The following is a 26,578-nucleotide window of genomic DNA, read 5'->3' as shown; positions in this document are numbered from 1 at the left end:
CCTGGACATCCCAGCAAGGGGTGAATTCACAGGGTCCTTGATGGAAGGGAAGAAAGAGAGAACAAATACACATAGGCGTTTATTCTGCTTTAATGTACCCAATTTCCCTCTAAGTTTAAGATACAGCATTTTAAAGGCAAAGATTCCATGTGGCTGATATAATCAACTTTGATGGCAGGCACTGTGTCATGCTGGTTTTTACACCCCGGGGACTTAACCCAGTGCTGAGTTTATGGAATTTTGATTTTGCTGCAAAAGGCTGTGAGTAGCTGATTTCATGTCTGTGTTTGGGTAACACTAATTAATTCAGTTCCAGGGTTTCTCGGCCTCAGCGTTATTGACATTATGGGCTGGGTAAATCTTTGCTGTGAAGGGCTGGCCTGTGCACTGTTGGGTGTTTAGCAGCATCTCTAGGCTCTACCCACTAATCCCCTGAGTAGACCAGCTGAGTCGCACTCCCCTGAGTTAGGGCAATCAAAAATGTCTCCAACCATTGTCATATGTCCCTGGGACTGGAGTGGAGGGGGGGTAGAATCATCCTTGGTTGAGAACCACTGAGGTAGACCTTTGACCCAACATTATGTAGTTTGTTTCAGTGCCCATGAGGTAGATGGAAGAATTAAAAGCAGCTGTTCCATTCTTTCGTTCTTGTGGGCCAACTGATCGAGGCACTCATAACAGCAGACACTGAATCAGAAAACAAACTTATGTATTTGAGGGGAAGAATAGGATAAATTAAGATTGGCCTTTCAAACTAGACAGCTGGGATTTAGATACACTTACTATTTCTCACTTTCTTAGTAAATAACTAACTAGGTAAGGCTTTTAATCTCTCTGTGCCTCAGTTTCTTCATTTATTAAGTAGCAGATAATCCTAACTAATGGGGCTTCTTAGGATAAAATGAGTTAGTACATTATAATATGCTTAGAAGAGTCAAGCACATAGTAAGTGCTCAATGAATGCTTGTGGTTTGTATTGATAAATAAGGGAATAGCTTCAACCACAGGTCATCCTCTTACCTAATCTCAGGTATTCAACCTCATCACCTCTTGGACTGAGGGTCCCTGGCCTGTGTCTAGGGAAAGCTGAAGCAGGTGGGTGGGTAGGACTCAGTCTCTTTTGGTGTCAGCTACTACTGCCCAATACCAGTCCATGAGAATCATATCCTCACTCTCATTGGTCCATCTTTATAAGGCAGCTTCATCAAATTGGGGAAGGAACAGCACCCTCTCCTTCCCTCTGCCTTAGTCTTTGTGTCTATTTCTCTCCATCTCTTTTTCATTCTTTCTGTCTTCCTCTTCCAAACACCCTCACTTTCACTCTAATTTTTGAGACCAGTTAAAGATCTGAGAGCCTAATTATTACTGCCTCAACTGCTTTTGCTTGGTTAGGAAGAAAAAGTTGAGTCAAAACATTTCTGTTGCTAGGTCAAGATGACCAGTACAAAGTTATCTTGAGCTGATTTACTCAAAGGATTATTCTAAACCAATTTGTATTTATATGACTCACACATATTCCTTCACTCAAGACAGCACAACATTAAGGGAAAAATATGACCATTAGGCAAGGCACAGCTGAAGAACCCAGGTGGTGTTATGAAGTATTGTTACCATCCCAAAAGCCGAAATGTAATTCATCTAAAAGATCTTAGTGGTCTAGTCTGAAGTTGTCTGACATAAAACGCGTTTTGCGTTGTCATCATTTATTACATACTAAATGTAAGCATTGCATTGTTGCAGCTATGAAAGGGACTGAAGTCCTTTCTTTACGGTGTTTCATTCCTGTCACTTTTACTACTTGTTCCATTAAATTGCTAAAAATTACTCCAGGTATAAACTCAGGGTATGACACTAATTATTTATTAATGAGATGGCGAGAATTCAAAGCTTTGAAGCAGCCCAGACAAATGTACACCCATGGTCTCCTGCTTGTAATCCTCACAAATGGAAAACTTGACAAAGATAAATGGTGAGCTGAATTGTATTAACCAGGCCTGATATATTTTTGTTGCAAAAGTGATGATGCAGTACTGTCCCTTGAGGCAGGGACCGAGGCTTAACTCACTTCCTGTTGTTCCTGAGGCATCTTTTGAGAGCAGTTGATGGTACCTGATGATTCCCTTTCTAGACGGAGCCATTTTTCATTTATTCGTCAAATATCTAATGAGTGTACTATTACTGAGGGAAGAGAGGCATCAGATAAATAAATATGTCAGGTGTGATGAGTGCTGTGGAGAAAAGGAGGAATACTGGGAGGGAGTCCCTATTTCATCACAGGAGTTCAGGACAGTCCCTAAAATAATGGGTGAACTGAGCGCAGAGAGACTTTGGAATTTGCATGCCTGATTACATTTGTTTTCACCGTTATGGGCTGGGTTGAGGGTAGGAAGACTAAGTGGAGCAGCAACTGAATGAGGGGTGGGTGCACTACCGGAGGAGAGAAACTGGCTGGCTTTGGCTGGGGGAGGGGGCGGGGGAAACTATGGTGTTTGCATCTACAGGACCTCTGTCAGGGCAGAGAGCTGGGACAAATCAAGTGCATGAGCAGTGCGGGGGCCTTCGGGGAGACCTGACTTGGTTACAACCCCCTTCCATGACTTGTCCTTTGCAGTTGAGCAGTTTAGCTTCCACCACCTTAGGGACTGGCCCTTTTGTGGTCCTTCCACTTTTGTCTACCCATAGACCAAAGCTGCTGCTTGAAGTCTTCTCTAGGGCTTGTGACGGCTTGGCCCTGTCAGTTAGGGTTCTGCAGGAAGGCAAGCTACTCTGTGCCTTCCAAAAATGAAGTATTTAACACAGAGGTTTACAGCACTGATGAAAAGGTCGGGATGTGAAGGGCAGGAAGCTGCCTCCAACCACGTCCTGAAGCACCGCACTGGGGGGTCCCTGAAGCTGGAAGCCACTAGGGATCTCTAGAATATCTGAGTGTGGCACAGGTAGATGATTCTCAAAAAGCTTAGCTGGAGCTGTCTCTAACGCACACAAACAACTTACACAACTATCTCTAACAGCCTACCTGGGGGAAGAAATAGCCTCTTCTCCACCTTCCAAATTTCACCTGAGCACCTCTTATCTTCCCACAGGGAAGGGGATTCTGGGAAATGTAGTCCCAGATCTCACTGGCAATGAGGGAAGAGACTTCAGAAGGAGGGAGTAGGGCTGCCAAGCTGACAACAACAGCAGAGAGCAGACATCCTTCTAACAGATTTGACTGACTACCTGTCCCTTCGTTTAAGTTGTGCCAGCCCCCTTCTGCCCTGGCCAAATGGCTTTACAGTTTAAATAAAAAATCTTACACTGCAGCTCAAGGTGATGGTGGAATAGCTTACTCTGGTGTGTCACATGGGCATGGCTGGACAAATGACCCAGTCACAGAACCTCCCCCACACTCACACCTTTGTTCTGATGCTAATACTGGGCAATTTTCTTTGTTCAGGGAAGACCTAAATTCACCCGAGGTCAATTCTTTCATTTGAGAGTGAGACAGTAGCAGTCACAAGTCCGCATAAAAAGACACCCATGAGTTTGTGATGCAGAGAAAAAAGGAGAGAACAAAGGAAAGACATGCTGAAAACCCCTTCCCTACAAGGATGTTGGACTATCAGTCATTATGTTCCAGGAACTGTGCCAGGCAGTGGAGAATCAAAAATGAAAAAGTATTCCAGTTAGCTGTTGTTGCCTAACAACTCCAAAACTTGTGGCTTACAACAACAGTCATTTATTTCTCAAATCTGCAGTTGGGCTCTGCAGAAACAGCTTTCCTGCGTTCCATGATGCATCAGCTAGAGCAGCACTTTGAGGGCTCTAGCAGACCCCCTGAGAAGAGGGCTGCTTCCCATGGCTGGGAGGTGGGTGCTGGCTGTCAGCCGAGTGCTGGGCCAGGCCCACAGCCCCAGTGCCTTTCCACAGGGACCTCTCCATAGGTTCCTCTGAGGCTGCTCTGCCTCCGGCTCCTCAGAACATAGTGCCTGGCTTCCAACAGAACAAAGCAGATGTGCATTTTTCTGACCTAAACCCAGAAACATTTGTTGTGCTCTATCCTGTTGACAGACGCAGGATTGTAGGGAAGGGATGTAGATTCTACCTCCTGCTGGAGAGTGGCAAGGCTCTGGAAGACATGGGATGAAAGCTGTTAGCCGGGCCATCTTTGGGTCGTACAAGCTGCCACCATGCGCTCAGTGTCTTGGAGGAGCTCAGCGATTAGCAATGCAGACAGGCATAAGGCAGGTGATTACAATACAGCCCACAGAGTTTCTATAGAAGCACTAAGGCAACTTCAGGCTCTTCCCCAGAGGTGTCAGGAAGGTTAGAGGAAATGACCTGAGTCCTGAAGGATGAATCAGTATCTGCCAACCTCATCACCTCTGAGGAGAGCAGGGAAGTAGAAAGGCATGGCATTCCAGGCTGGAAGCAATGTGAGCAAAGGCGCAGTGACCTCTGATAGAAGCGTCACGGCTGCCCTGTGCAGCTCGGCTTCTCCAGTTGGAGTAGGAATCCCATGAGGACCATGCCTGGCTCATCATTTCACCTTGACTTTCACATTGTTGAGGCTCTTTAGCAATTGCCCATGAATATAATTTATGTCAGATACAGTAGTGCTAGGCCTTCATGATTGGACTGATACTAGTCAGATATGCATCTTTTAGTCATTTTTGTCAAAGCGATCTAACCTAATGTCACTTAGTTTCTTGGCAACCAAACCCATCCATAGAGCTTCTGTGTAAAGAAAGTCATCACATTGTGGGATTTCTTTCAGGTGAAGGGTTTTACTAAACCAACTCTAGCAGCTATTGCCTGCAAACTTAGCCAAGATCATGGCAGTCTTCCAAGAAGATGGAGTTTATTGCTCACTAGAGTTTTTGTTTTTCACCTGCATTCTCCATTCGGACTTTTTCTACATATATTGAAATTGAAAAGAGCTTTATAGAAGGCTAGGAGGACGGAGAGCAGGCAGAAGAATGAAATTGCTCTGCACATAATTTTCCTTGACCTTAGCAGTCCAGTGGGCGGGAAAATGACACAGTGAGACCTCACGTCCATTAGCGTTTTAGAAATGCATTAGGGCTCCTCTCGGGCCTCTCCTCCTCCACAGCCTGTAGGTTTAGCCAGGATATTAGTTGGGATTGCACAGCAGTAAATCACTTTGGCATTCATTTGAGGCTGCCTTGATTCAGTTTTTCAGATTCTAGTACGTACCCATGGGTCTTCTGAAATCTAGTCCTTCATTTGGTGAACTTGTGGATATGTGCTGTTCGAGGCATCCAGTGTTGCTTATGATTGCTGGGAGGGATCTCCCACCCGGCCGCTCCCCACACAAACTCCAGCAGAATGAAAAACTGCTAGGCTTGATTCTTTTTGTTGCACAGCGTTTTATTGGGATAGCAAAACAAAGCTAAGCAAGTAAGTACTGAATTTTAGTTGTGATTTTCCTTTTTCTGTTTATAACTAGCAAAGCTATACCTTGATTTTCCTTCAAAATGAAGACTTTCTAGGGAAGGGGAAGTCTAAATAAACCCTTAAATACTTGGAGATAATACTTGGAATTCAAACATGCTTTGAATGGGCTTTAATATTCCAAAATGCCACTGCAAAGGATGTTGACTGTGATAATGGGCCTGCTGATTAATTGTGCCGGCCGCTTCTTTAGCCATCATTTTATTTCCTTCCTTGCTTAGCTTCAATTTCATAGTCCATCATTATGACCGCTCATTTACCAGCAACCTGCATTCTCTCATTCCTTTATGTCTTTGACTTTTTTTTGCATGGCAAAGCCTTGATCTTAATTAATGCCCCCCCGCCTTTGTGCTTACACCTGCGTGATTGAATGTTGCTAGAAAAACATGCAGCCTTGTCTACTTTAAATCATGACCACTGTCTCAGATGAGTTCCAGGCAATGCCCAATGTGCCTAGTGCGTTTACTGTCCCTCTCACCATATCAATTAACTAACTTCTTTACCTCCCTCCCACCTTTCCTTTCTTTGCCTCCTTCTTTAATTCATTCATTCATTTTAAAAATGTCAATCATTTGATAAATATATAGTGCCTGGCACAATTATAGGCACTTTTGTAGCGGTACTCACCTTCTAATGAGAGAAGCAGTGAGCAATAAACATGATTAATAAGAAAATAGCATAATATGTTAGAAGGTGATAAGTGATATGACAAAGGAAAAAAGAGAACAGGGGATAAGATACTAGGGGGAAGGGACAGCAACTTTAGGCAGAATGCTGGGTAAGGGGTTCGCCGAAGGGGATACCTGACCCAAGAGGGAACAGTCCAGAGAGTTGGCCAGCTGTTATTTCACACATTCTTCTCACCCCTCAACCCCCGCCCCTCCGTCTGTACCCCCTGTCCTCACACACGCAAGCTTTGCTGATAACCTGGCCTGTACTCTGACAGACATGAGAAGCAATCAGACAGGGTCTTCCGCGACGGTCCCCACACTTCCTGCCTTCCCTCTGTGACTGCGAATGGAGAGTCTGCCACCATCCCAGGAGCCCTCCGGTTACGCATTGAGTCCCTTCCCATTTCACCTCCTCAAGGACTATGCTCCTGTAATTGTCTCCTCTTTCTCCTGCATCATCATATTTGCCTCTTTACTCAATCATTACACACATGGTCCTGTAACTCCTGTCTTAAAAAGAACTGCCCTGTTTCTCTTCTCCACAGAAAAATCTTGAAGGATTTGTCTAGCATCAGTGTCTCCATTTTCTTGCCTGCCAGACGGTTTTCATATTACTCACTCAGGGCTTTCTGCCTCACCGTTCCATAGAAACTGCTTTTATAGAGGTCAGTTATGAACAAACCCAGCGGCCATGCCATTCCGGTTCTGTCACTGGCCTTGTCAGCAGCATTCGCCCCCACGGTGGCCTGTGTTTCTTGGAAAACATTCTTTTCTTGACTCAGGAGACATGGCATTCTCCCCCAGATTTCTCCCTTCTTCACTGGCCCGTTATCAATCTCCTTTGCTCACCCTCCTCTTCCCTTTGATCTCTAAATGTGAGAGCACCCTAGGACTTGGTCCTGGGTCCCCTTTCCTTCTATATCTCTGTCTCCCTGTGATCTCCTGAAGTCCCATGAAGATCTTTATATGACTTCTCCATGTTACTCAAGACTTTGTCATCTCAGAGGCTTAAGGCAACAGGGTTTCGTTCTTGATCTCAGGATAGCAGGGGGGGAAAAAAGAAGTGGACCATGCTTGTAGGTACCAGGGACCCAGCATTAGGGCAACGTCATCCAAATACCTGCCCCTGTCACATGGAAAGGTAAATCAACACCAATCTTCAAGGCTTCTGCTCACAGCGCAATGGCTAGAGCTCATCATACAGCTCCAACCTGCTACATTGGGCCAGGCATCTCAGACTCCCATGTATCCTAAAGGAAAGGAGAACCAGATGTCGGGACACATTGACACCCACCCACAAAATATGGTTTCAAATGCATTATATAATATGATATTATATATTATTACTAATGTATTACTAATGTATACATAGTATTGTAATGTATAATATAAATATATACATTATATATAATAATGTATACTATATAATGATTTAGTATAACATTTGTGTACAATATTACTATATATTATCTAACAATAAATTTAGTTAGTCCTGTAAACTAAGCAAAAGAGTTATATCATCATTATACCAATTAGGAACTGATATGAGTTGAGGTATAATTTATCAGCTACATTTTTCTGTTATTAACATCTATGAGCCCTGTTTCTTGACAGCTTTTTTATAATGTTTCACTAAAAAGAACTTTGTGAGCTATATTACTACATACATCATTCTGCATTGCCTAATTGTGGTCAGCATTCCACCAAGAGATAAGTGGAATAGGCCTAGGAGGGATGTCATCATCTTCCGAGAGCATTAGAAAGCATTTCTCAGGTTAAATTACTCCTCCGCTGGCGGGAGACACCTGCTCCTCTGTCCTTTCAGGGTCATGCTTTTTCATTGCTGTGAATCACTGCCGCTCGTGAAGGACAGAATGCTGTGTGGGTTATTGATTGGGCCATAACTGCGTATGGTTATCAGTGGGTTGATTATTTGTGATAATAGAAAGCATAACTGGGATGATAGAGCTGTTCCTGAGTTCAGCTTATCTAATATGCCGCCTTGAAGGAATAAGGAAATGCTAAGATGTTCTGTAACGAGGGAGAACTTTGGAGTTGGGTGGATCAGAAATGACATTGCTTACTTCTAAGGACAGATGTATTACCACGTGGAGGGGACTTCCAGGAGGGAGCCTTTCCTTTCTTGTGCTCCCAGGGGAAATTAGACCAACTTCTGTTCATATTCATCACATTATTTGTAGTTAGTGTAGTAATCGTTCAGTTGAAATGTAAGTTCCTTGAGCTCCGGGACTGTGTTCTTAGCCTTCTCTAGATTTCTAGGGGCCAATATAGTGCCCAGGATGTAGCTGAAATCTTCTAAGACATTTGTTGAGTGATTTTATGAATGCTTACGTTGTGAGAAAGATAAGACGTTTGCTTTACACAATAAATCTACTGTGATCCTAAGTAGGTGATGGTGGAAGGGTTCTCCACATCCATATGCATTAATTAGCACTAGTTATCAGATAGTTTCTCTTCCTGGTGACCTTGTAGACAAATAAGTGCACATGACTACTTCTCTCCAGTCGGTTAGGTGCAGAAGTGGCGTGTGTCCCTATAAGACCCGCTGGGCTCTGCCTTTCCTCTGGCACAGTGACCCATCAGTGTGAGTCATCTGTGAGCTGACCTGTAGTGGACATGTAGCAAAGTGAGAAATAAACCTTCAACCTATTACCAGCCAATAGAAATAATGCGATTTTAGATTTTCTAGCAGAACCTATAAAAAGTACAAAACAGATTAAATTAATTGGTGTTTTATTTAATTCAATAGGTCTAAATTATTATCAGTTAAATGTGTAATCAACATATAAATTAAGGAGGTATTTTACAGTTTTTCAGACATTCTGAGTTTTCAAAATTTTCTGTATATTTTCCACAGACAGCATGAGTCTCAATTTGGACTCACTATATTTTCAAATACTTAATAGCCACACGTGGTTGGTAGCTACCATATTGATGGTACAGCTCTAGTTAAGTCACTGACATTTGGAGTTATTTGTTTCTGCAGCCTAATTTAGCTCATCCTGACTGATACACCAGACATTGATTTTCTTCAGATATCCTGGGGCAGTGATTTTTCTAGGCCTGATGTAGGGATTACCAGGATTGATACAGAGTAACCAAGAGCACGTTGTATCATTGTTCACTTAACAAAATATTTGAAAATTATGTGTGAAGCAACTCAGCATTAGTCTGCTCCTGATAGTGGCCTAGAGGAGTTTTTACTTGAGCTTCTCATAAATTGAAACCACATTGAAACCTTTGTAGTGACAAGAAGATGGAATTTCTTTGTCTAATAATAGTGTTTTAACAAGCTAATCTGTAATGTGAGAAAGCTACTCATAGTCTAGATCTCAAGATGTTCATAAATTAACAGAGGAAACATTCATTCCCAATGAGTGTGTGCTTAGTAACACCCGGGGTGCTGGGAACACAGGTGTGGAGAGGCAGCACAGTCTCCTAGAGACATTAATGAAACACAGGCTGGGCAAAAGTAGGTTTACGGTTGTATGTGAAACAGTTTATTCTTGTATTCTTATTATTGTACTATTTATTTGTATTACAACAAAATTAATCAAAATGTGACCTATATTAGTTTTATATTGCTGTGTAAGAGAGTACCTCAAACTTAGAGGTTTAAAAGAACCTGTTTCTGATCTCATAGTTTCTGGGGGTCAGGAGTCTGGGTTCAGCTTGACGGTGCCTTCCAATCAGGACCACTTAAGACTGCCATCAGGTGCCAGCCAGGCTGCGTTCCGTTCTGGAGTTCAAGGTCTTTTCACATGGTGACTGGCAAAAGTCAATTCCTTGTGATTGTTGGACCGAGGTCACCATTTTCTTGCTGGCTGCCCACCAGAGACTTCTTTCAGTTCCCAGAGGCCACTCACAGTTCCTCGCCTTCTTAGGCCTTCTACCACATGTTAGCCCACTTCTTCAAAGCCAATAGGAGAGTCCCTCCGACCTCAGGCCTCGGTTTTAAGGACTCACCTGATTCATTCGGGCCAATTCACGTTCATCTCCCCTTGGATTAACTCACAGTCAGTGGATCAGCACCCCAATCACACTCATAGTCCCTCCTATTCACTGTTTCTGGCCACACTCAAGAAGAGGTGGATTTTCAGGATGTGTGCACTGGGCAGGTGGGAGTCTCGGGGGCCATCTTAGAATTCCACTGCCATATAACTTGAAGCTTAACGGAGCAGAATTTACCAGAAAAAACAAGGTCCCTGTTACTATAACCCAGAGAAAGGAAAAGCAGCATTAAGATAAGGGTGTGGCCAGATCACGCATGGGCTGCTTTAGCAGTTTTCAAGAAAGCCGCGGGAAACCATAGATCATATGCATTTTTAAAGATGTCTCTGCTGTCAGAGAGAATATACAAGGCAAGAACGGAACTGGAGGGAGCCCCGCGAGAGGGCTGTTGCAGCCAAGGAGACAGGGTGGTGGCTTAAACGAGGATGGTGGCAGGGGCGGTGGAGAGGAGCAATGGATTTGAGAGCCATGTAGGAGGTAGAATCAAGAAGACATGGTGAATAATTGGAGGTGGGGCAGGGGAACAGAGAGCCAGAGGTGACTCCTGGACTTGACCAACTGGATGGGTAGTTGCTTCATTCCCAAACCCGGGGCCCCTGAGGAGCCGCGCTGGAGCAGGAGACTCCTTTTAGACACACTGAGACTCGCGAGCAATGTCACATCGGCCGTCGGCTGTGCTGGTCTGGAATTTGGAAGAAAGGTCTGGACCAAAGGTGTGAGTCTTGGAGACATCAGAAAATAGGTGACATCTGAAGCCATTGGAAAGGGTTGTGATCACCCAGGGAGACAAGGCCAGGACCTGGGTCGAGTCCTCGGGGAAGCCCCATTTAGAAGATCTGCTATGGGGAGTAAGTAGCTATTTTACACACCTATTTCCTGTCACTAATGCTAATGTCAGTTTTAGGGAATGAACACTGCAACCATTTAGAAACATAATACCTCCCAGGCTTCTTTCTACTGAGGTACAGTCAGTGTATGTGAGTGTGCGCAAGTGTGTGTGTGTGCGTGTGCGCGCGCGTGCGCTGTGAAGAGAGAATTGCATCAAAATTAGCTGTAGAGCTTTTTTGAACTACACTCACAAATTCTGGTGTGTCCCTACAGAAATCAAGAATTTAAAAATGTAAAAGTTGTTTTAGAGATATATGTTCTCATTTTTCAGAGAAAGCTGAAGCGCAAAAAGTGCAAGTCACTCACCCAATGACACACAGCTGGTTAGGTGGCAGCCCAGTGAAGAGGAACTGAAATTGCTTAGCAATTACTTTAGCTCCTATCACCCTCCAGAATGTACATTTCTCTATCAGTTTCCGAGGCTAGATTCCAGGTCCATTAGGAAATTCTAGCATCATCTATGGGTTAGCAGAATAACTACCAAGCATTCAGTAGCTATGGAAGAAAGAAGGAAATTATTTTTATATACATTTAATTGTTATTGCATTTATTTGGGTGACATTGGTTAATAAAATTATATAGGTTTCAGTTATACAACACGTTATCTATACATTGTATTGTGTGTTTACCACCCTAAGTCAAGTCTCCTTCCATTACCATTTATCCACCCTTTACCCGCTTTTACCCACCCCCACCCACTCTTCCCTCTGACAATCACCATACTGTTGTCTGTGTCTTAGTCTTTTTTTTTTCTCTGCTTAATCCCTTCTCCCTTATCACTCAGCCCCCAACCCTCTCCCATTTGACAGCTGTCAATCTGTTTCCATACCTATCAGTCTGTCTCCACTTTGTTAGTTTATTTTGTTCATTGGATTCCACATATAAATGAAATCTTATGCTACTTGTCTTTCTCTGACTCGTTTATTTCACTTAGTATAATAATCTCCAGGTCCATCCCTGCTGTTGCAAATGGCAAAGTTTTCTTCTTTTTTATGGCTGTGCAAACCGCTGCTTTTTTTATCCAGTCGTCTACTGATGGGCACTTGGGCTGCTTCCAGATCTTGGCTATTGTAAATAACGCTGCAATGAACATATGGGTGGTAATATTCTTTTGAATTAGTGTTTCAGGTTTCTTTGGATATATTCCCAGAAGTGGAATTGCTGGGTCATAAGGCAATTTCATTTTTTAAATTTTTTGAGGCATCTCCATATTGCTTTGCACAATGGTTGCGCCAATCTGCATTCCCACCAACAGCGCTTTAGGGTTCCCTTTCTCCACATCCTTGCCAGCACTCACTGTTTGTTGATTTATTGATGATGGCCATTCTGACAGAAGTGAGGTGATATCTCATGGTGGTTTTAATCTGCATTTCTCTGATGATTAGTGACTGTTGAGCATCTTTTTATATGTCTATTGGCCATCAGTTTGTCCTCTTTGGAGGTATCCAAGTCATTTTGTTCATTTTTTAATTGGATTTTTTTTGTTTTTTTGGTTTCGAGTTTTATAAATTCCTTCTAAATTCTGGATATTAGCCGCTTATCAGATATATTGGTGAATATGTTCTCCCATTTAGTAGGTTGTCTTTTCATTTTGTTGACATTTCCTTTGCTGTGCAAAAATGTTTTAGTTTGATGCAGTCTCATTTGTTTTTTCCTTTTTTACTTATTAAATCAGCTACTGTACAACTATGTCAGCTTTAGAACAACCCTGCAAGGTAGTCATTGTTATCCTTACTTTACAAATGGGGAAACTAAGGCTCATGAACTAAGTAACTTGCCCAGAGACACACAGGTAATGAGTAGTAGACCCAGGCTTCAAGTTTATTTTTGCCTCTGGCCTTAACATTTATTTTAGGGTGCAGAGGAAACTGCATGCACTGTACCCTGGGTTCTAATATGTAAATAAGCATTTTCCCAAAAAACAAAATGACAATGGAATTGAGTTCACGTTGGCCTCGTCTTCCTCTTGTGGAGCAGCAGTTCTGAAGCCCAGCTGCCTTGGTGGGAATCTGGGTGCCCTCCTTTCTCAGGGTGTGACCTTAGCCAAGGTACCCAACCTCGCTGTGCTTTAGTTCCTCTCCTGCTAGCAATCAGGGCAATAACAATGCCTGCCTCATAGGACTGGCCTGAAGATTAGATCATTTAATGTGTACAAAAGCCCCCAAACACTACCCACCTCTATCACCACTATTTTTTTTCTTCAAGAGGCTTATAGGTGTTCCCAATTGGAAATTAATATCTCCTTTCTCACCCCGACCAGCATTTAGGGGTTTCCTTTTGTCTTACTAACAGCGTGGTTATGAGAAATGCTATCCAGGTAGTTGCCTACAGGGATATAAAACAGATGCAAGTGGCTACCCTGATTTGACCCCTTTGTGTTCAGTAAGCGGAACCGTCAGCATATATGTATATGCCTCAGGCTCTTTGCCTTTGACTCTCCTGTGGCCTGGAATGCTCTTTTTATGTAATGGAACAGCCTTTCTCTGCACTGTCTTCAGGTTTCGGCTCAAATGTCACCTTATCAAAAGGCCTGTCCACACTATTTAAAATAGGTCTCCTTCTCATCCTTACTTTGTATTTTGTTACCCTTCTATATTCTTCCTGTAAGCACAGAGAGGCATGTTGATTGAAGGTCCCCAACAGAACTTGAACTTCACGAAAGTAGGGATTTGGTCTGTTGACTGTTGATGAATAAATGAATGTCCTTAGAGGAACATGTAGTAGAGGCTGGGTACTGTGGGGGGACAGGAGACAGGATTTGGGTCCTGGACTTTCAGGATTTCTTCTGGTTTAGCCTTGTCGTCAAAGACTGGAAGGAAAATCCTCCCCAGCCACTGGTTCTTTATCTGTTGCCTTCCCCGGTTGTCACCTGGATGAGTGCTGTGATCTCCCCACCACCACTGATATGGTGTGGCCCCTCTTGGAGATAATAATAACTAACATGTTTTTAGATGTACTGTGTGCATGTTACCTGTATATGTCATTTAATACAATTCAGCAGATGGGTATTGCTATCATTACCCATTTTACAGTTGAACAAACTGAGGCACATAGGGGTTCAGTAGCTTGCCCAAGTCACAGAGCCAGTAAGAGGTAGATATATGAATATGAGTATGTGCAATACAGCCTCAGAATCCGCATTTCCAACTAACCTCTGTGATTCAGCTCTCTATGTGGTTCTGGACCTATACTCGCTCCCAGAGTGACCCCATCCAATCCCGTGGCTTTAATATTGTCTATACCTCAGCCACACTTAGTTTGTATTTCTGGCCCCAACTGCTCCCCTGAGCTCCAGACTTGTTCATCTGACTGCCCACAACACATCTTCTCACGGGTATCTTGAACTTTACTCTTCCAAAACTGAATTTATAATCTACCTCCATGACCCTAGTCCCAACCCTGTTTGTCCCTCAGTGTCCGCTCCTCTGCAGTGGTGTCCGGGGTTATGACATGTAGGGAAGTGAGATGGATTTGCTTGGTTTAGATGATAACATGCTGTTTTTCCTCTTTCTAACTATCACCTTATCCAACCTTCGCTTACTGATTTTTGACAAACCAAGGCAAGGACCGTGATTTTTATAATACCTTTACATTCCTAATATCTAGTATAGAAGGGGTTCAATATATTCTTGCTGAATGAAGGTGGAAGAGGAATGTTTCCTGTGGGTCGTATCAATTTCTACTCCAGATAATTTCCATGCTACTACTTAATTTCTCCAGTTATTCTCTAAGGATATTTTCCAAACTTCTCTAAATGGTCATTTTTCTTCTCCCCAGAGCGCTAACCTAAGGGATTTTTATTGCAGCATGTTAATGGAACAACTCTAGGTTTCAAAAAAGTCATTCTCATTTCTTTTCACTTTGGCACTTTCATACTTGGATTTATGTGGAAAGAAATACTTAATAATGAGGAAAAACCTATTTAGAAACAGTAGTATAATCATTCCGCAGTAGAGAAAAGAGTGACATATAAGCCATATAATTAGCAATCATCTGTTTCACATTTATTTTTTCTGGGCTGAAGTTCAGTTCCTCCTTGAAAAACTGAATACAGATAATAAGCCTTATACACACAAAGACACACAGGCATGAGCACATGTGTGTACACACAAGCACAGATGTGTGTCCACACATGCAGGACCTATGAACATTCATCATCGTTCTAGTATATGCCATTAACATTTTTTCTCAAGATTATCAAAATAAAGTATAATAGTCTTAAATCAAGTCTCAGCTCATTAACAGCTTATTTTCCTTTTTGTTGCTTTGTTTTCTAAAATATGAAATTCTTTTCAGATGAGTTTGTATAAACTGATAAAGGGACAATTCATGGGTTATGCATCTTCAATGCATGTACAAAGCCCTAGATTTATTTAAACCTCAGAGTTTATTAGATTAAATTGACAAGGGAGTCAGGGGATGCGGGTACGGACTCAGCTCTGCTGGGGACAAATGCCCGACTCGGTGGTAGGGTCACTGACCCATTCTTTCCTTCCTCTTTAAGAAACTGGAGGAAAGCCTCTCTCACAAGGTTTGCGTGGGAATAAAATGAAATTCATGTGTGGAAGTGTTTTCAGAATTCAGAGCACTAAGAAAATCTAAGAGGTGGTCTTATAATTATGGTAATTAAAATAACAAGAAAAATAAGTCTAAATCATGCTGAGTGAATCAAAACAGCTGTTTTTTTATGCTGAAAATAGATAAGATCCCACATTTGAATTTTAGTTGATTCAGTATTCAGATAATGAACTTGGCTTTTCCACATACAGGAATGTGGCATTTTTAAAAGGTACCCTAAGTGGAATATACTAATGTATTCTTCTTAAAGTTTTCATGCATTCATGAGGATCTGTAAAATGATTATTCTCCCACTAAATCAAAGTTCGGCAGATTCTGTGAATCCATCACATTCCCAGATTGTTTTCCTGATTGTACATTTTTAATGGTTTTTCTCCTGGATGGAAGAAGAAATAATAATGAGTATAGAATCTTGTAGGAAAGCTAGGTGAATTTAAAGACTTTCATTGTCACAATTAAAATTTCCAAGTGAAGAAGCCACAAAACCTTTCTTGACTCTGAAATATATCTTTGGTATAAACAAAAAAAGATCCGTTTTTAGGAAATACAGTCATAAGTCTGCTTTATTACTGGGATAACTGTGCTATATATTGAAACACAAATGGCAATATTTTTCAAAGCACAGAAGTGCTCAACTGATGAGCTGTGAGACCATCTCCAATCAGGGCATCCAGGTGACTGCAGACATGAATGGGGTGAGACAGAGAGCGTTGTGTGTATGAGTTATCCTTCTACATGTTCTGTACAGGTATTGTTGCCTGAGAGTTCATTCCCCTGGCTTCTTGGCTCTAAGTGCCCTGCTCAGGGGGGACTGAATGTAATACATTACTAAACAGAAAAGCAGTTTGTACAAAGAGACACAGCACTGGTCATCTTCTGATGTCTTCAGTGGTTACTGGCTTGTCCGTTTTCTGGATGGTTCCCTCATTCACAGTAACTTGTGTTCACTCCAAGAGTTAATTCATCAACAGTCACTTCCTGCCTCACAGGACGCCCAGCCTTCCCCTGGGCCAGGATTGACTGTTGGCATTTCACTAGCCATATTCATGGCTCACACAGCTATTGGTTGTGTGCTTCCTCTGTAGCCGGCGCTGTGCTGGGCCCAGAGGAACTGACCGTGAGTAACAGAAACATCCCCTGTCCTCATGGGGCTTACAGTCAGTGGCCTGCTTGTTCTAAACTTGAAGGTAGAAGCTTATTTCAGCCTGAACTACCAGTAAGTCTGATTTTTCAGAGCAATATCGGAGGGTGTCCCTCCCCCACCATAGGGGGTTTGGCCCCTCACGCTCTTTTCTGTGGGAAATTTAGCATCACCAGAGTCCTGAAAACATTGTAGTTGACACCAGTTTGATTTTTATACTATCTCAAGGAGTTCTTATGAATTAAGTACAGTATTTATAAGCCCAGCAAGAAGACCCTGAATGAAAGTACGAGAATGAGTTATAATCAAACGTCCTCTACAATTGAAAAACAGTTTCTTGTAGCATAGGAGCCTAAAGTTGAGCTTCTATCTTTGTCAGTTATGTAAAAATATTCTAAATGCTATTATAAGGAGAGTCCAGCCACAGAAGCCTAATGTATCTGTGAATATTCTTAAACTATAAAAGCTTGAGTAGAGTGCAGTCCAGGAAACCCTGTGTGAGAAAGAGGTGGGTAAACCATTGGCCGTTGGCCTAACTGACTCTGGCTTGGCTCACTGTTTTCTCATCTTTATTCTACTTCCTTCCAGCTTCCGCCTGGGAAATGGCTTCCAAAGAGACATTTTCTCATTGGGGATGTCCCTGTGGCCAGCGTCATAGGCCAAAATCTGTTGCGTGGTTATCAGGGTGGGAATACCTAGTTTATTTCCCCGTCTAAATTATGATAAAAAGCCCCACAGGAGGCAAAGGTTTGGGGTCCTTTGAAAATGCTTTACCTGTATTCCTTCTGATTAGTGTTTTCAGATTTTTAGGATATGTTCCCAGAAGTGGGATTGCTGGGTCAAAAGGCAGTTCCATTTTTAATTATTTGAGAAAGAATACATGCACCCCTATGTTCATAGCAGCATCATTTACAGTAGCCGAGGTCTGGAAACAGCCCAAGTGCCCATCAGTAGGTGAGTGGATTAAAAAGCTGTGGCACATTTACACACTAGAATACTCCATAGCAGTAAAAGATAAGGAACTCTTACCTCTTTCAATAGCATGGGTGGACCTAGAGAATATTATGCTAAGCATAATCAGTCAGTCAGAGAAAGATAAACACCATATGATCTTACTCATATGTGAAATTTAATGAACAAAATAAACTGATGAACAAAATAAAACCAGAGGCGTGGACACATGGGCCAGACTGATAGCTCTCAGGGGGGAGGGAAAGCGGGGAGGACTAGAGGAGATTAGCCGAAAAGGATGCACGCATGTATACATGGCCCATGGACGGAGAGCAGTGTGGTGAAGGCTGCCGGCGGAGACGGGGCTTGATGGAGGGAGAAACGGTGGGGTGGGGAAATGGGGGACATCTGTCACAGTGTCAGCAATAAAAAATAAAAAAGCCAGGTTAAAAAAAATGAAACTGCTTTGCCTGATGCTGAGCCATGTTTAAGCCTCATGTCTCTTAAGTCCTTCCATTGCCACCGCCACCAGCTTTCCGTGGTCTGGGTGCTTGAGAGCATCTCTCCCGCTCTCTGCTTCCCCTGGAACCCTCCCTTAGCATCGTCTTTCCACAAAGCAGCCAGAATGATCTTGGAAAACCCAAGTCCAAACGACCCCCCGGTGTTCCTAGATTAAATTCCAACTGTCTTGTGAAGCACTGCACACTCTGGGCCCTGCTCACCTTTCCACCTCTTCCCATGCCGACGTCATAGTTCATATACTCAGCCTGTGCTCCCTTCTGTCCCTCGAACACAGACCATACCAAACAATTTCCCAAGTTAGGGCCTTCGCACCTGGAGCCTCATCCCGTGCCCTTTACCTTCCGGCTCCTTTGTGCCTTAGCTCACAGCAGGTCTGCCCCTCGGAGAGGCCTTACCTTGACCCCTAGTGTGTGCTCCCAATCCCATAATTCTTTTTTCCATTACTTGTTATCTTCGGAACATTCATCACTATCTGGATCTATCCGCCTCTTTTTGGATTTTTGCCTATCTTTAAAAAAAAAAAAAATACTTTTGCAGAATGGCAATGTCATTTCTATCTCCTGTTCACGGCTGGGTCTCCAGCGCCTGACGCACAGTGGTGTATTTGTTGAACGAATACATGCACGTGTAACGGCCCAATTATTGTTGTAGAACACCCCAAACTTAAACTCCGTACAAGTTCATGCTTTCTAAGTTACAACTCAGTTGAAACCACAGGAGACTTGGATATACTTTTCAATTTAGTTTCTTTTTTTCTGTTTCAGTCCTCTCTAATAAATAGTGACATTATCTTTGTGAAGTTGCATGCCCCATGGGAAGTGCTTGGAAGATACGCAGAACAAATGAATGTAAGAATGCCTTTCAGGTAGGTGTAAATGTATTTTCCCCACTCTGCTGCTTCACTATAAAGCTAATGTGCTCCTCTCTCAGGATAAATATAACTGAAATATAGGCTAGAATGCTATTAAAGAAGAAAATCCTTCAGATGTTTAGGAAGTACAGTAGGTCTTTGTGGCCAATAAAGATTTCATGGTTTTTTCTTTGAATTTCTGGCTAATCCATCCCTTGGCAGTTAGATATTTCAAGTGTCTGTGAAAAGCATTTTCCAAGTGGCATTTTCCTTTCCAAAGTGCCGTGTTTGGAAGTCTTTTGTACGGCTGCTCTGATGAGTCAGACTCCGAGCATCAGTGGTGCTGGGCGATACGCATGGTCCTTACTGACAGATTCCTTCCAGAAAAACATTAAAATCCACTTCCATAGAAACAAGTTCAAGAAATTTCATGAAAACATGCTCTATTTTTTACAATAACCATTTTTTTAATTTTAAAAAGTCAGTTTATAAGTACAGTGCAAAGATAAGCACTGTTATTTATTTCAAGAGGAATAAAAAATATCTTGAGTGGATAGCTTAGTTATTTAAAAAGATTAATTTACCTTCATCCCACAGTGAATATTCTTATTTTCCCTACAGGTTAAGGAAAAGTGATTTTCATTTGCTAGATAGAAATAAAACAAAGTGCTAAACTTGAAAGTATAAATGCCCAGATATGTGGGAAGTCCATAATGGAAGCTTCAAAAGGAAGTGTAGGGTTTTATTACCAAGGACAGTTCCAAAGGAACTAAATCATTACATGCTTTGGGCTTGCAGTGTGCCACTAAGACCAGGTCAGACAACAAAAACTAGGGAAACTGGCACCAACAGTTCTAAAATATACCTCTTAATTTATCTGTGGAAAGTAATAGAGACAAAGGATCAGCTACAGTCATAGAGATAGAAAGGAACTAGGGACACATTTAGAGAAGGGCAGTTTCCATTGATAGCCCTGTAATATATCTCCCTGGTGTACATTCTTTGTTGGCCATTGTATTCTAATATTAAGTCAAAATAGAGGCTTAGACTTCTAGCATCTATTTGCCTTGAGGCAGAATTCTCAAAGGAATTGAGATAAACACAGTTCTAATCTTTGGATTTATTTTTGTATTTAAAATGTTGCAACAGAAAATCTAAGAACCCAAGTATTTAAATTATATATATTTTTACTACAAGAGAGAAAGATTATCCATTTACCTTCCATTGAAAATTGCTACACTCTAATTGTAATTAATTAAAGCCAATTATTTAACAATGCTATAACTAATATGGATTAATACTATATCACACATAAGGACTGCTACAAAATATGCATAGATAGAGTCACATATCACACCAACATCTACCAACCAACAAAGCCAAAAGTCTACCTTTTGGTAAAAGCAAGGCAGTGAAACTTAGTGAAATTGATACCCCCTCCCCAAAAGAAATCACAAAACCTTCTGTCAGAGCACCTGCCTGGAGCCAAGAACCCGAGCAGACTGTGGAAACTTGAGCATGGTTAATGTAGAGCAATTTCCCTTGGTACCCTGAGGGAGTTCCTATGTGGAAGACCCAGCCACGTCATAGGCGACACTTGTGCATGCCCATTTCCGAGCAGGAAAGTGCTGCCTGTGAGCGGTGTTCATACTTTTCTGACGTAGCAGTAAGAGAATAGGATCCAAGCAATAAAATGAAAACCATAAATAATGAATAATAATCTCCTTTTTAAAATGTAGGGATTCCTGTAGCACAACAATTTTAGGAGAAAACACTGTTAATGTGTGAACACTAATAAGGGTTATTAATATTGATGTGAGTTGACCCGAGGGTGGCTTTACTTGATTCAACTAAATGCAGTTAAAATTTATGCTATCATCTCATCTGATGTTTCAGACAAATAACTGTAGCCTAAGGAGGTATATGCATTTCCCAAAGAGGAACTATCCTGCTGCATTATTTCAACAAAGTGTACAAACATCGCTTTGCCTGAATGTGACTGCCTAAATCATCTTATCTGTATTTATTATTTTCTACAAACTACACTTCTGAATCCCACGTTTAGACTCCTGCAGTATTTAAAAGGAAGTTGAGGAATAGGTTTCTTGTGGGGAATTGCCAATAAAACCTGCTTTTTAAACACCGATATGTCCATGAATATGGGGGTTTTCTTTAATAAACTATTTTAGAGCATTTTTAGGTTTACAGAAAATTGGGTAGATAGTGCAGAGTATTCCCATACACCCACCCCCTCTGACCCCGTGCAGTTTCCTTATCTTGTATTAGCGTGGTATATTTCTTATAAGTGATGGACACGTATTAATACATCATTATTAACTGAAGTCCATAAATCACTTTAGGGTTCACTTTTTCTGTTGAACAGTTTTATGGGTTTTGACAGCTGCAGATGTCCTGTATCTGCAGTCAAGGTATCCCAGAGAGCTGTTTCACTGCCCTAAAAATCCCCTGGGCTCTGCCTCTTCATCCTCCACCCCCACTCCAACCCAAAACCCTGGCAACCACTTATCTTTTTATTGTCTCTGTAGTGTTGCCTGTTAACAACTCTGGTATGTTCTTTAGTTTTCACAGAAATGAAAAATAATTTTAGGGGTATAAACTTTACATTTTTTCAAAAGCGAGATAGCTCTGTAACAGCTTGGAATACATAGGAACCACCCTTGTTTCATGATGACGCCATTGGCTGAAGCCCAAAATATTGACAGAGAGGCGGCATTTTAATAAAGCAGCCAACACCTGTGTTTTTCATTCCAACTACACCCAGAATATTCATTGGTAACGTTTAAACAATGCTGATACACAAAAGTATGACATATGAAGTTCAATTTTTAAAAATATTTCCCTGGATTCCTTAGTTTACATTGTTAATTTGGCTAGAACCAGGGCCACTGGTTAGGCAACCTGTCCTAGTGTGGTTATTTCCAGCCGGGTGTTGCTGCTAACTAATTAGTGTTCTTCCCATTCTGGTTGTAAAATGTTTATATTTTTCTATAACCCTTGCTTATATCAAATGAGAGGAGGATCCTGTAAACATAAAGTGCTATATAAATATTAATTAATATAATAGCATTCCATTAAGTTATGTACATGGACAGCAGGCTGGCAGCCCATCTCTGCGTCCCTGAGAAAAAGGTGACCTCAGCTGAATTCATACCAATACCAATTTCTCCAAATCGTTGCCCTGTACAGGTTTTATAGACCAGTGACAACCATAAAAATTATGGTAATGAGGAGAGAGAGGAATATCAATGGAAAATGTTTCATAAGATTTCATGACTCAAAAACGCATGCCCTATGTTCCCACTACATTCCTCACTGTTAATCTCTTTTTAGTTTTTTCTTCTTCACCTCTTACAGGCTTCTATCTTCAATCTCCTTTCCTTCCTTGCTAGTTCAAACTGTAACTGACGATGGGTTTTCTTCTCGACTGGCTTCATTTTTGCTGTTCTTCCAGGAGAAAAATCTATTACCTGCCCCGCCGGTACAAGTTCATGAGCAGGTTAGTAGCATGCACTGTCGTGAGAGTGTTTGTCTGATCTGCTGCATTGTGTGCTCCAACAATGACAAAGAATACAAGAGGGGCCTTTGTCACATGGGAAAACTGGCTGCTCTGCGCATTCCAAAAATAGCTATTTCAGCTTAGCCTGGGGGGGAAAAAAAAGCAAAGATGAAAATTTCCATCCCTCTCAGAGTGTTTCCTCTGAGTTATCCACACTTGGGAGGGTGCAGTTCATCAGGATGTTGGGGCTGTTTCTGCTTGTTTGTTTAAGCCCATTCTATTGGATAAATCATCAAACATCCCAACTGTTTAGAGCATCTTTGGCCTGAGTGTTCCTTTTTTCCACATGAATTCCCCTCTCCACTCTATATGTGAATTGAAATCTTGAAGTGCAGACAGTCGCCCTCTCGGAAAGCTGATGGTTGCCGGGTGCCCCCATAGGTGGGGGGCCTTGTGTGTTGTCAATATTTTGTTAATAAAGTATGTAGATGTATTACCTCACCACCAAAAAACAGACAAACAAAAAACCAGAATCCACCAGATGAAGGTTGCCTTTACTGTACCATCTGTCATTCCAAACCTTGTTTTTATTGTTTGTGGAGAAGCCAGGAAGGAAAGGGAAGCATTCATGAAGTTTTTCTAACTCTATTTTTATTTTCTTTTAATTAAAGGCATTTTAATTATAGTTTACATTCAATATTATTTTGTATTAGTTTCAGATGTACAGCATAGTGCTTACAAGCATGTACTTTACAAAGCGTTTCCTCCACTACTTTGAGTTATGGTCATTAGCCATCTAATTTAAAAATTTAATTGGTCTTATGTGACCATTCCCCCTGAGCTGAGCTGATGCTTAAACTTGGAAACAGCTACCTTGCTCCGAAAGTTCTATACTTAATTCAGTTCTGCGGGATTTAGGCTTCAAGGTCACCCTGTTTGTGCTCTGTGGAATGATAAGTAAGAGTGATCGGTAATTTTGGGTGGGGCCACTCAAATGCCCATACACTGAACAGAGTATGGTGTGAGAATTGGCAGCCAAGGAAACGAAATGTGCTTTCCCAAGACTTCCCTGTGCAGCAGGCGTATCAGCAGTTCTTTCCGTAGGCAGTAGCCATCACACCTGAATTCACCATGATATAGACTAGTCAGTCCCTTGTGACATAACATAGACATTCTGTAAAAGCCTGATGCAATACTTAAACCTGTATCAGTAGTTCTCAAATGTCAGCCAGCCTCAGAGTCACCCGGGGGGCCTGGGCCGCATTCCCAGAGCGTATGGCTCCGTAGGTCTACTGTGAGGCTGGAGAATTTTCATTTCTAACAGGTTCCCAAGTGAGGCTAATGCTACTGGTTCTGAAACTTACCTTGCAAACCAGTGATCAGGATGATAGGTCCATCTCCACCTTCTCGTTAAATTAAGCATTTGCCTGACTGTGGCTGGAGTGAATGAAAACCTAAATTAAGTAAAACCTGAAGGAAACACAACAAAGAGGAGCTTCTCCCAACTTTTATGGCACAGTGGAAATATATAATCTGTACATATTATTGGATTTCAATCTATTAAATGCAATACACTCCAGATGCTTAATGGAATGGGGAGTGAGGAGAATGCTTACTCTTACCCAAATTTGCCAAGCAGCCTTCGTTAAGTATCGAACATGAAGCCTGCCTTTAAATTGGCACTGGATGACTTTGGGCAACTTTCTTCACATCTTTGAGCCTAAATTTTCCATATTTGTAAAATGAAGGTGCTAATTCCCACCATGTAGAGTCGATGGGAAGTTCAGTGCCTAGGATGCAGTAGATATTCAATAAATGGTTTCTATAATAATAACCTTAGGTCCTGTTATACCTCCCATTCCCTTTCTGCTTCTGAACTTGTTATCCATCTCCTCTTGTCTCTCTGTTCTTTTACCCTATAATGACGAGTCCACCAACTGTTCTGATTTTGTCATTTTCTCCACTTAATCTTCCCTGGACAGACCTTGTCCACCACCCACACAGTAACCTAATTTAAAACCCAAGGGTCATTCTGGATGATTTTCCTCCTCCTGTAATTGGTCTCTCAGGTTCCCCAGATGCTGCCCCAGAAATATCTTTGAATCCATCCATTATTACTCTCCATTCTTACTGCTTTGCCAAAGCTGAGCTCTCATTGCCTCTTTTCCATTTTACATCAATTTACTTTCCTCCTCTCTTCTGACCCCCTTCCAAACTCTCCTCTGGTCATCTCCCTATGTAGCAAATCTGATCATGTCACTTGTTGGCTTCCTCATAGTGGGAAAATAAAGTTAAAAGTCTTCAGCTTATAGCACAGCCTTTATAAACTGCCTTCACCCATCTTTTCCTGCCCATAACTCTTTGTGCCATCCACACTGAATCACTTACGGCTTCCAAACACATTTTATTTACTTGGGTTTATGTGCCTTTGAATTTAGTGGTTCTTTTGGAAGGTTCTTTCCCACCTCGTTTACCAAGGTAATGCCCACTCAGTCCTCAGAACTCAGTCCACATGGCTGGGCCTTTTGACCAGGATAAAGGAGGCCTTTTCTCAGTTCTCCCATTGGTACCCTAAGCCCTCAACAACCTGCGCTGCAATCTCTGTAGATGCCCATCTTTCCACCTGGATGGGATGTGAAGGCAAGGATGATCTATCCAACTCTGTATTTCCAGCACCTGGCACACAGTAGGTGAAATGAGCGAATGAATGAATGAATCTTTACTCACGTGTGATGATTGGGATGGGGGGAAAGAAGAGCATAAAAGAAAGAAGCATAGAAGGGCCAGGTGTGCCTAAAGTGGCAGGCAGATTTAGGACTGAAACATTTGCTAGCACTCTGGGCGATGAGGGACTGACAGAGAATGGTGATAAAAGGAACCACGTTCTCTCAGGGTTGGATGGGACATCAAGTGTCATCAAATCCGACCACTTAGCAGGTAGTTGACCCTCTGCTATATGGTCACCAGCCCATGTTTCCTTATCCCTGGAGATAGGGAATTCCACATCTGTGGGCCTCTCTGACTGTGAGAAAGTTCCCCCATAATCCTCCTCTCTTTTGCTGTGGTTCTGCCTTCTGAGTAGACAACAAATAATCTACAGGGCAAAAAGCAAAGTATATGAGAAATAGTGTGAAACTGTAGGCCAAAAGGACTTAGCACTTAGCAGGTATTTGGAAATTGGGAGTTGGGAAGAGAAAGAGGTTTCCCTACCTAAGGGACTGGGAAAATGTAGGAGGTGAAAGAATGGAAATCCAGAAGAGATAGAGTCATAGTAAGAAAGATGATGGTTTTCATTTTAATAATTCTGTATAACTCACACTCGGGCTTTGAGATGTTAGTGTCCTGAAAGCCTTTGGAACTGAGGGGTAAAACAGTTGAAGCTAGAGGTAAAGCTAGAGAATACAACTTGGGGGTCAAAGGGATAGATGTAATGACTTTAGCCAGGGGAGCAGATAGAATTTCCCACAGCAGGATGCAGAGAGAGAAGAGGAGAGGGCCAGTGGCCATTCTTCGGAAACTCTCCATTAAGGAGACAGGAAGAAATGGGAAGAGCAAGAAAAGGAACTATTTAAGAAGTAGAAGGAGAACTAAGGGAGGGCAGTGTGAGGAATGAGTTCCCCAAAGAATGGCTGTTTCTTAAATGAACAGCTACTGATGAAGCAGAAGAGCTGAGAATCAGTTTTTGGTTACCATGGTAACCACCATGCTAGCAGTCTGCATGCAGTGGCGGCTCTCAAATTTTAGCACGCATGCAGATCATCTGCAGGGCTTTTTCATACTCAGATCACTGGGCCCATTCCCAGGGTCCCTGCGGCGAGGCTCAGTAATATGCATCTCCATCAAGATCCCAAATGATGCCCACGTTGCTGGTCTAGGACGACATTTTTAGACTGATGACCACGGAGTGGAGGGTAATGGAAACCCAATTACAGCTGGTGGAGAACAGATGAGGTCCCAATGAATTAGAAACATTG

The 26,578-nt window shown here is 42.1% G+C and overlaps 1 protein-coding gene across 1 annotated transcript in view; it reads left to right on the top strand.

Annotated features, from left to right (window-relative positions):
* ANO4 (anoctamin 4) overlaps positions 1-26,578 on the top strand; it is a 323,866-nt gene that overhangs the window by 188,162 nt on the left and 109,126 nt on the right. The window contains exons 7-8 of the mRNA XM_054574503.1: positions 19,002-19,102; positions 22,560-22,604. Of these exons, the coding sequence (XP_054430478.1) occupies positions 19,002-19,102; positions 22,560-22,604 (146 nt within the window). The remainder of the gene's footprint in view (positions 1-19,001; positions 19,103-22,559; positions 22,605-26,578) is intronic.

Source organism: Pteronotus mesoamericanus, unplaced genomic scaffold, assembly GCF_021234165.1.
Source record: "Pteronotus mesoamericanus isolate MK-2021 breed Mesoamerican mustached bat unplaced genomic scaffold, CSHL_Meso_final contig_263, whole genome shotgun sequence".
Lineage (NCBI taxonomy): Eukaryota > Metazoa > Chordata > Mammalia > Chiroptera > Mormoopidae > Pteronotus > Pteronotus mesoamericanus.
This window is presented reverse-complemented; position numbering and strand designations above follow the sequence as displayed.